The following is an 11542-nucleotide window of genomic DNA, read 5'->3' as shown; positions in this document are numbered from 1 at the left end:
GTTATCTTCATTCAGAAAAGACATAGATGAAAAAATATTTATGTCTGAGCAGGAAATAAGAAAAGGACAAGGTATAGAGGAACTCTGTGGCAGGAAACCAAAGTACTCTTAGAAATTCTCTGCTTAGCAAATACAATATTTGATCATATGACATCCATGATAGTCAATATTTTTTAAAAGTACTTTATTACTAATCATAATTTAGTTAAAAGACAACAATGTGAAGTAACCTGATTTTATTCATGTCTTTATTTTCACACAGGAAAAAATATGAGGGTACCGAAAGCTACTGGCACTTGCCCAGGCACTCATGAGCTACCAACTCCTCTATTTGAATTAGGAAGAAAGTTCTTCTCATTTCTGGGTCACATTTTGCAGAAGTGGAACCCCTAGAGACTTATATTCTAAAAACCCTTGTTGGAGCAGAGCAGTAATTTTAAAAAACAAAATTAGCTCTCTTAACAAAGTTAAAGTCTGTATCAGAAAAAAAAATCATTTTTGAAATTCAAAAATATTTTCTCTATAAAGAAAGAATATATATGTACTATAGGTGGCCCAGCTGTTCAGATAAAATATGATATTTTAGCATCTTCATTTACTGGTAGGCAAGGCTTTTGCTTAAGTCATAAACAGTCCTACAAAAGAGCTTTTGGACAAATTATTTCTAAAGTCACTCTCTCCATTTAAAAAAATAGATGATTATGGTTGTGATAAAGCTATCACAGAGATTGATTCACATTTCGAGAAAACGATTGGTATGCATTACATGCCTATAAAAACAAAAGTTAATAAAACAATTCCACAGTTAGAAAAATTAAAAACTTGTAAGTACAAAAGTTCATAAACACTGAACAAGACCTTGAGTAAATTGTATTTATCAAATTGTTTTCAGGTTTTGGTTGGTGTAAACCAGGTGTCTGTTGAAAGGAAGAATTAGGCATACCATTTTCAGTGTCCTCATAGGTGCCTTCAGTTGAGGCTGAAATATATTTAATAACAGTGGTCTCTGTACCATCACTGCCATTGTTTGAACTATCACCTCTGCCTATGCCATATCCATCAAATGCTACTGTAGAAACCAGCTGATCTTCTATGCCATTAGGGTCTAGGGAAAGAAAGTTCTGATAGGTAGGAATAACCCATTGTCTCCAGTTTGGGGGCCTGGTTGTATGACCAATCAGTTTCCAATCTAAATAGGCTTCAATACAAATATCTTCTGAAATGCACACCTTGATGTCACGACCATTTCCTACACTGACTTTTGTTTTACATTTGGAGCCTGCATAGCAGTTGCAATAAAATTTCTCTGAAAATTCCTGTAGATCCTGAAGGTTGGGCTTTCCATAAATCACATATCTTCTGTCCTTCTGAGTTTGAATGAAGAATCTCTTTGGGTTCAAATGAAGGTAATCACTAGAATTCCAATGTTTTCTAACGCAAACTCCTTTCTCTTGGCAAAGGACCTGGCTGCACATTTTGGCTGCAAGAGTGACATTGACAATGTAAGGGTTCATTGTGGTCATCATGTAATTGTCTAAGACCGTGCATGTTTTCTGTGAAGAAAAAAAAATAGTATCATAAAAGTCAAAATGTGATAGGACAATTAATTTTACGAATACTTTGATTAGAGATCAAAAATAAACTTTTAAAGCTATATCAAAAAACTAAAAATTTCTTGCTTTATAAGAAATGAAGAGGATATAACAAGGAATAGAAAATACTTGGAAGAATTTTACCCCATTTTCCCCCAGCTATACTTGAACTTCTCAAAGATGCCTTCTTGCCCCAGGAACCACATCAATGAGAAATCTCATTATCCTGCAAGATTAAATCAACCTTGATCCTCACATATCATCAGTGCCTCTTCCCCTCTGATTAAACCCTCTGACCCCAGGATAGTCTTTTCCCCATTTCCCATTAGTTGCAGTGCTTTTGAACTCCTATGGACTTTTTCATCATGCCCTCACTCTGAGTACTTTCTTCTCTGCCCCCCCCCCCCCCCCCCCCCCCCTTCCATACCACTCTTCACTTTCTTTTGTGTATTGTATTATCCCATTAGATTGTAAACTCCTTGAGGGCAGGTACTGTTTTTTTTTTTAAATTTGTATTTGTATCCCAAGCTTAGCATAGTGCCTGGCACACAGTAGGTACTTAATAAGTATTTATTGGCTGACTGATTCTTACAAGCAAGTTTACTGAATTATTTCTAATAGAGTCAAATGGGCATTCTTTGTGCAATTTCCTAAATCTCTGCATCATTAGTCACATTGATGCCTAAACCAAATCTCTTCAAATGTCTCAGTGAAATGTTATAAGTAGAGAAGTTCCATGAAATTTTTCAGACAAGTTTAAGCAACTTTACAGGAACAAGACAACTCTCTAAACAGTAAACAAAGCAGATCAATGAGTACAATTTACATGAGAAAGGTACATAGACCTGGATGACAGAATATGAACAGTCCAAGTGATTTCTCAAAATTGGAAACATAGATGCTCCTCAAACTTATTGATATAACATGAGTGACAGAAGCCCTTTCTCCTCACGATCAATAGCTACTAATGAATTACCAAGCCATCCAATTCCAATAGCAGATGTATAAGAGAGCGCAATGGTGAATTTTGAGTCATAAGACCTGATCCCATTTCTGATACTTATCACCTGTATGACTTTAGGCAAGTGACTGAACCTCTCTGAACCTTAGTTCCCCAACTATTCTTTGACTAAAATGAAGTAGACTTTAACTAAAATAGACTTTTTACTAAAGTATCTCTCTAGCTTCGTATCTATTAGTCTATGTCATGTTATAGCAAAAGGGAAAAGGAGACCAAGAAACTTCCTAAAATACTTTAAATCTAGCCTTCAACATCCTTTCTTCTCAAATTTCTCTAGTCGGTGGAAATAACTCTCCCTGTACTTTGGCTTCCATTGGAAAAATTGGGGTGGGGTGGCGTGGGGTGGGCGTGGGGTAGTAAGAGCAAGGCTGTTGTCAAATTGTAAATCTTCTCTATAACAATACAGTACTTCCCTCCTCCCTGTTAACCAGTCTCACATCAGGAATGCCAGAAAAGAGACTACAGAGGCTTCTGGTATACCAACAGTTAATTCCCAAAAGTGTCCTTCCTATTATAAAGGCATTAGTTAAACAATCACCTAATCACCCTCCTAAAGTTTCTGTTCTAATTGAACTGGTCTTCTTGCTGTCTCTAAAAGATACTGCATTTTGTTCCACCACTACTCTGCCTGAAATTCCCATACTGTTCTCTTTAGCTATTCAGGTTTTAAGGCACAATTCAAAGCCATACCTTTTCATCAAAACTTACCTGATTATACTTGCCCACTATGATATCTTAGAAGCTTATTAGCATTTCCTGTTCTAAGCTTTCTAACACCATATATTATATTGAGCTGGGGGGCGGCCAGGGGTGGTTTGCATTGTTATCTAATTTTTCACATCTTTTTCCTCTACTGGATTTCAGTTTCCTAAAGGATATTGATTATATTCTATTCTCTGTGGCCATCATAACACTTCAGCTCAGTACTGTATATAGTAGGCATTCAAAAAAATTTGTCAGTTAATTGCTTCTAAGTACAATCAAAGAAAGAAACTATGATTAAGCTACCTTTTTGAAAAAAATGCACAGAAGAAAACAAAGGAAGATCAGAAGAAATCACAGACAGAACAGCCTGTTAAGTTTGAAACCTGTTGAATTTATTTTGTAAATGTAAAGAAAATAATTCATTTTATGTACAATTCTAGTTTTCTATTCTAGTATGTATATGGAAATGCTCAGTTCAATATTTAAGTTGGAAATTAAAATAAATCACATTTTAAAAGGAGAGACTTTAGGTTAGCCACAAAGTTACTGAATTTTACAGAAACAAAATATCAGAGATTGAGAGGTCCAAGTCCCACTCATAACGGAGCAAAAACCTACTCCTGAGCATCATTGACAAGTGTTCACCTCGCTTCCATTAAAATAATTCCAGCAGGCAGAAAACTACTACTTTATAAGGCAGCACAATAAATGTTTAAACAGTTCTAATGGTTAGTATCTCCTTAAAACAAACCTAAAGTCACCTCTCTGCATCTTCTACCCAACCCTAGTTCTGCCTTTGGGGACCAAGCTGACCCGGTTTACTCCCTCTTTGCAGTTCATGGTTTATAGTAGGAGTTCAGTGAATGCTAGTTTGTTGACTGATTGATTGGCTGAATGTTTGGATAGCCAAATGAGACACATGATAAAGGACGTATCTAGTCCATCTAATTTCCTGGAGAGCATCTATATCCCTTTATTATGAGACCCTTTTGATCTTATAATCAATGAGGAAAAATGAATCATTTAACTCCTTTGCCTGTATCACTGGGGCAGTTAAGTCCCTTTATTCCATTAAGAAATCCTGGCCTATGGATGTGACTAGGTGGCTAAGTGAATAGAGTCAGGCCCTGGACTCAGGAGGACCTGAATTCAAATCTGGCTTCTTACACTTAACACAAAAAAAACTAGCCATGTGACCTTGGGCAAGTTATTTAACCCCAATTGCCCTGCCTTCTCCCTCCAAAAAAAAAAAAAAAATCCTGGCCTATCAATGGAGCTTAGATGAGTTCACTCACACATTAACGTTTACATGCTGTTACAATTTAATTATAGTACTTTCAAATGACAGAATTATAGAATAAAGGTCTTAGAAGAAATGAGAGAAAGAATAGAAAAGGTGATCTGGTAAAGGAAAAAAGTACAAGTACAATGAGAGCATACAATGACATTTGGGAAAGGCCTTGTGATACTTTGAAGTCAATAGAGATATATAGACCTTGTGCTGTTTGAGGAAAAGTAGAAAATGTTCTTTCTACCAAAGAGTTGCAACTTTAATTCTTAGGATAAAAATTCTCCAAAATCAGTGAGTGAGCAAAACAGCTCCTTGAAAAATGGTTTACTTTTCTTATAATCTTTTTGTGTTGTGGACTCCTTTGTCCACCTCATGAACACTACAGTCTCCCGCTTGGAGTCGAAGTTTTAAATGCATAAAATAAAATACAGGGGCGGCTAAGCGGCACAGTGAGTAGACTGCTGGCCCTGGAGTTAGGAAGACCTGAGTTCGGATCTGTCCTCAGACACTTAACACACACAAACAAAAAACCTAGCCGTGTGACCTTGGGCAAGTTACTGAAACCCAACTGCCCTCCAAAAAGCAAAAAATAAATAAAAAATAAAAGATAAAATACATAGAATTACGAGGAAAACCATTTACATTGAAATATAATTATCAAAAAAATTTTGATGTAATAAAACCAGGTTAAGAATATCTGACATAGAGATAAAGAACTTAACATATATTCAAAGAATTCTGTTAGTGCCTTTCCCAGTAATGATTAACAGCTCTTGAGAATATTTCTCACCAATTCAATTTACCTTGCTTTGTGTTAAATTGAGGCTTCCCCACATTATTATTCCAGAGACACCCAAAGCAACAGACTCTCCAATAGTATTTACAAGGTCACCCTGAAAACATTAATATAGGGATAAACTGAGCATCGGCAAAGCAAAAATATTGTACAAAGAACAGCAAAACAGACCTAAGTAGATTGACATCATAATTATATTAAGTACTCTTGTATTATCTGTTGTATCCACCAATAGAGTATAAGCTTCTTGAGGACAGTAACTGTTTTTCAATAAATCATAAGAGATTAGATTTAGATCTGAACATCACCTTTCTGGTCTTTTAATCCAACACCTTCATTTTATAGATGAAGAAATGTGGTTCAAAGAGATTAGTGACTCAGCCCTGGTCCTACACATAATAAAGTAGGAGAGCCAGGATTCAAACTCAGGTCCTGTCCATCATTCTTTCCACTTATCAACAGCACCTTGAACTAGACTATGCACTTAGTAGATATTAAATAAATATCTACTTATTTGTTAAATAAATGTAGTATTTTCTGCCACTTCCACCAAAAGATCATAGGATTGTCATGAGCAAATAGTGATTTTGTTATAATCATTATTGATAACAATATTTTGCAATAAATAATTTCTCATTTGTCAGTTTTAGCATAAAAAGGGGGGAAGAGCTCTTACAAATTCATACTTCATATAGTTTACTGTACAGTTACTTACACTCATTGGAGGGCTGCCTACATGTGTTGGTATATTTTTCCATAATTGTTTATTTAACAAAGTTACAAAGATCTCTCTGATGATATTAAACAAAACTTTCAAAACATGCATTTTTTTCCCTCCCTGCCAAAAAATCCATGAAAAAACCTACACATACCCTCAATGTTTATAAATTCCTAAACTTTTCCTAAACTTCATTTTAAATGCTAAGTTTAGCTGTCTTCTAAAATAGCTTTTAAGCACCATCACCAACAGTCTGGCAGACCTTATCATGGTTTACTCACCTGAGAAAGATACTGAGATGTGGCATCAGTAAAAACTGGACGTACATATACAAAAATTGGAAGAGGTTTCTTGAAATGGATTACCTGAGAAATCCGAATAGCTTCCTTAATACGATTACGCACAAAGAATCGAGTCTTTTGAGAATACTTTAACTTCTTTGTTATATAGATAGATGGGAAAAGTGCAGTGCTCTCTTTCCACAACCAGTACAGCTCATTGTTTCTTGCTATTTCAACATCAAAGCAACTTCCATTGTAATTGGGGCTTTTGTAGTTATAGTTATAACAATCAGGGAAAAGGTAATAGCCCCATAAGTGATTTGGTCGCAGGGATTTCCCCAATCTTAAAGTCTCTTGCATAAAAATCTTTGCTGCCCTTTCAAAATCTTTTTTGGCAGCCTTCCAGGCCTCACTATCATTTAATTTGATATTTAGTTGATGTATCAGCTCAACAGACCGGACCTGGTAAATGTTTTTTGGTTTCCAGTTCCTTACCCAATTAGGCCGCCAGTTTTCCCAGTCAATGATCACCAAACCAAATGTATCTTTTGCTGGAATATAGTAGACAATGTCTTCTTTTGCTTTGGTTAAATGCTTCTTTAAAGAAGCCAACTGGGGGATCCCCTCATTCAAAACTTTACCTGTCTTTTCATGTATATAAGGATAGTAGCCAAGCCTGTCCGTGTAAAAGATAGTGATGTTCTGATCTGTAACTCTCTTTCGAGTGCTTCCAACAAAGGAAAAGAGGCTCAAATCCAAAGGTAACTTAAACTTCTCAGCACAGATTTCAGTGGGAGCATTCCAACCCATGATAAAAGGAAGGTTTGGAACAACAGGGGGTGCTCGGAAAGTCAGTACCCGATAGTAAGGAAGCAAAAGGATGGTAATCACTAGGTAGTATGTTTTGCTGCAGATCACATAACTCCCAATGAAAATCTGGGTAATTTTTGGTATTCCCATTGCAGAATCACCACCAAATTGAATTCACTGTGTTTCTATTCCTTTTGGGTTAGCCGATATTATGAACAAAACCTAAAAGGTAAAAACAGAAAGGTTAATTCCAACCACTAGAAGCAGTGGGTTGGTATAATGTTCATACTATGTTCTGACTCTCAGTTTCTTACTTCAAGAACATTTTTTTGCAAGTTGTTTCACACATTATCAAAAGAAAAACATCATTAGCACCTTTTCAGCATCAGTGAATAAATGCTTTGCTAACCAGTCCCTCAGACTTAAGAACAAGACTTCTCTTAGATACTAGAAGGTAGAAGAAACAAATCCTTACCCAGTATTAGAACTAATTCTTTTTATCAGCAATATGTAGGGATTTTGTCCTATGTTCTAGATAAGAATGTAAAATCCTTGAAAACAGAACCTCTGGCTACTTTCTTTGTATTTCTTATTCCCCAAGGTGCCTGATAAATTACTGACACTAAATGAGCCCTTAAAAAAAGGGTTTGAAGGTGGCCAGGTGGCACAGTGAGTAAAGTGCCGGCCCCAGGGTCAGGAGGACCCCAAGTTAGGTTCTGGCTTCAGACAATTAACACCCACACACACACACACACACACACACACAAAACTAGCCATGTAACCTTGGGCAAGTTACTTAACCCCAATTGCCCTCCAAAAGGCAAAAAACAATGCAATAAGATTGGGGTGGCTAGGTGGAGCAGCGAATAAAGCACTGGCCTTGGAGTCAGGAGGACCTGAGTTCAAATCTGGCCTTAGACACTTAACACAAAAAAACTAGCTATGTGACCTTGGTCAAGTCACTTAACCCCAAATGCCCTCCCAAAAAAAGGCAAAAAAAAGGGGGGGGGGGTGTTAGTCAGGGAAACTCCCCTAAATAACTAGATTGGTTTGCAAGGCTATTCATTATCTGGGGTAAGTGTGAACATGCTTATTGGCACCTAGTTAAGACAATACAAATTGCTTTTCAGTGGTTAGAGTGACCCACTGGAATTCAAGCCCTTGCTCCTATTAAAAAAATAAACCTGAACTGAAAAGGTAAATTTGAAAACTACTGTAATCAGACTCTTTATACTTTCCCTTCTAACCCCTTAAATAATTAGCATCCCCAAAAATTTAAAGTCAGAGGAGGGGAAGTATATTTTGGGTATTTGGTCCACATCCCTCATTCTAGATAGTTTCTGAAAACATGAGAAAGCTTTTAACAGTTGATTCATTCTTTAGTTCTTTTAACAGCATGCACACTAGCATACCTAGGGGCTGCTAGCACAGGTTCTTTGATCTGCTTTTCTAAAGGAAAACAACTCAAAAGGGGTTAACACTCTTACTTTAATCAAACATATATATATCATTCACTTCATTCAGGGGGAAAATCCAGCACCCTGAACTTCAGAAAATACAAACAGAAATTACAAGCAGACAAAAAATACAGAGAAAATAACACAATTCAACAGACCAATAGACAGGGCTTCTAGCTGTCTGACCATCACATACATACATACATAGTTAGTTACCAGAGAGAGAAGCACCAATATCTGGGTTTTCAAAGCTGGGGGCTCAACAGCTGCCCAGAGTCTCATCTGGCCAAATCACACAACTCTTCCCATAAGTGAGCCCCAAAGTAAAACCTCACATCAGGGCATATATATAGCCTTCTTTGGTCACAACCTTTGTGACTCATTGCCTAATTAAAAAGTAACAAAAGGTGTGAGCCTTCCTGAAAAAGAAATCTCCCCAAGCAAACTTCTCTTGTAGGATTCCAAGTGAGGCCCATTAAGGGATAAGGAAGATCTTCAAATTCCCTAGGCCTATTAAGGGGAAAGGAAGATCTTCAAATTCCCTTACCATTACAGTTTTCTCTCCTAGGGCCTGGGGTTCCTGAGGCTGAGTTTTTCAATGCTCCCCAAAAAAGCATCTATTCAAATAGGTCTCCAAACATTTATTCGTATCACTTCCACAAATTTAAACAAAGGTTTGTTTGAATAAACAAAAGTTTATTTAGGTTTGTGGACTGTTTCCAGTTTACCTTGGCGCTTGCAAGTCTAACTCTAAACTACAAAACACAAAGGGAAAGAAAAAGCTAATAAAAGTCAAGCAAATGACTAATAGCCAATTAAAAAGATAAATGGGAAAAAGGAGGAAACAACTTTTATGTCCAAAGAAATAAAGTATTCCTGATAAGTCACTAAGATAAAATTTGTGGCCCAAGGTTCTCTGTTCCCCTAGACCTCAAAAAAGGGAAAGCATTACTGATAAACCAAAATATAATCTGTGGCTCAGGGCTCTCTGCTCACATGGATCACAATAATAGCTAGCCTTTATATAGTGCTTTAAGATTTGCAAAGTATTGGGTATCAGAACCAAGATGGCAGAGTAAGAGCAGGTACTTGCTCAAGCTCTGCACAAAACCCCTCCAAATACCTATTAAAAAATTACTCTGCACAAATTCTAGAGCTACAGAACCCACAAAATGACAGAGTGAATCTCCTGCCAAAGACAACATGGAAGGACAACAGGAAGGGTATATCACACCAGAACAGAAGCAGAGTACAGTCCTGCCTGGGTTGTGCCAGCATAGACAGGACCAGGGCAGGCCTCAGGTGACTGAATCACTGCATCTGTGGTGGTTTCCAGGGTTCTCAACCTACAGATGCCAAAGACAGCATAGAAAGTCAGTGGGGAAACTCCATGGGACCTGGGTGAAAGAAAAATGCAGTCTGGCCCCAGTCCTGGGGTGGCAGCAGTAGCTGCTTCCAGAGTTCTGGGCCCACAGACAGTGGGGGATTGAGTGGCAAATATAAAATCCCTGAAGCCTGGGACAGTACACCCACACCAACACCCACACCCACTGGAAGCAGAGTCCTATCCTGACAAAGAGCTAGAAAGTCAAGTATTTGGGTGAGAAAATGAGCAAACAGCAGAAAAAAAATCAGACTACAGAATCTTACTTTGGTGACAAAGAAGATCAAAACACACAACCAGAAGAAGACCACAAAGTCAAAGCTCCTACATCCAAAGCTTCCAAGAAAAACACGAATTGGTCTCAGGACATAGAAAAGCTCAAAAAGGATTTTGAAAATCAAATAAGAGAGGTAGAAGAAAACTGGGAAGAGAAAGTAGAGTAATGCAAGAAAATCATGAAAATTTTGCTAAATGAGACTCAAAAAAATACTGAAGAAATTAACACCTTAAAAAATAGATTAGACCAAATGGCGAAAGAGGTCCAAAAAGCCAATGAAGAGAAGAATGCTTTAAAAAAGAGTTAGCCAAATAGAAAAGGAGGTCTAAAAACTCACTGAATAAAATAATTCCTTGAAAATTAGAATGGAGCAAATGGCAGCTAATGACTTTATGAGAAATCAAGAAATTATACAACAGAACCAAAAGAATGAAAAAATAGAAGATAATGTGAAATATCTCATTGGAAAAACCACTGACCTGGAAAATAGATTCAGGAGAGAACATTTTAAAATGATTGGGCTACCTGAAAGCCACAATCAAAAAAAGAGCCTAGACATCATATTTCAAGAAATTATCAAGGAAAACTGCACTAATATTCTAGAACCTGAGAGGAAAGCAGAAATTGAAAGAATTCACCAATCACCTCCTAAAAGAGATCCCAAAATTAAAACTCAAAAGAATATTGTAGACAAATTCCAGAGTTCCCAGTTCAAGGGAAAAATATTGCAAGCAGCCAGAAAGAAACAATTTGAGTAAAGTGGAAATAAAATCAGAATAACACAAGATCTAGCACCTTCTACATTAAGGGATTGAAAAGCATAAAATGTGATATTCCAGAGGTCAGAGGAACTCAGATTGAAATCAAGAATTACCTACCCAGCAAAACTGAGTCATAACTCTTCAGGAGGAAAAATGGATATTCAATGAAACAGAGAACTTTCAAGCATTCTTGATGAAAAGACCAGAGAGAAATAGAAAAATTTGACTTTCAAATACAAGAATCAAGAGAATCATGAAAAGGTAAACAGAAAAGAGAAACAATAAGGGATTTATTGAAGTTGAACTGTTTACATTCCTACACAGAAAGATGATATTTGTAACTCATGAGACCTTTCTTGATATTAGGATAGTTGGAAGACAGATGATAGATGATAGATAGATAGATAGATAGATAGATAGATAGATAGATAGATAGATAGATAGATAGA

General features: G+C 36.8%; 1 protein-coding gene across 5 annotated transcripts in view; it reads right to left on the bottom strand.

The window, feature by feature from the left end:
- Positions 1–228: 228 nt before the first annotated feature.
- The window catches only part of LOC138160552 (hyaluronidase PH-20-like), a 71067-nt gene continuing 59753 nt past the window's right edge, over positions 229–11542 (bottom strand). For 4 of the 5 annotated variants that reach the window (XM_069087125.1, XM_069087123.1, XM_069087126.1 and 1 more), the window contains 3 exons: positions 6405–7436; positions 5413–5502; positions 229–1553 (listed from right to left, as the gene is read on the bottom strand). In XM_069087125.1, the coding sequence (XP_068943226.1) occupies positions 786–1553; positions 5413–5502; positions 6405–7364 (1818 nt within the window). In that variant the 5' untranslated portion in view covers positions 7365–7436 and the 3' untranslated portion in view covers positions 229–785. The remainder of the gene's footprint in view (positions 1554–5412; positions 5503–6404; positions 7437–11542) is intronic. The other variant, XR_011168165.1, reaches the window with a different exon arrangement.

Source organism: Petaurus breviceps, unplaced genomic scaffold (assembly GCF_028583685.1).
Source record: "Petaurus breviceps papuanus isolate PSGF00001 unplaced genomic scaffold, PetGlider_PUasm1.0 181, whole genome shotgun sequence".
NCBI lineage: Eukaryota > Metazoa > Chordata > Mammalia > Diprotodontia > Petauridae > Petaurus > Petaurus breviceps.
The sequence above is the reverse complement of the archived record's forward strand: the minus strand, read 5'-3'. Positions and strand labels throughout refer to the sequence as shown.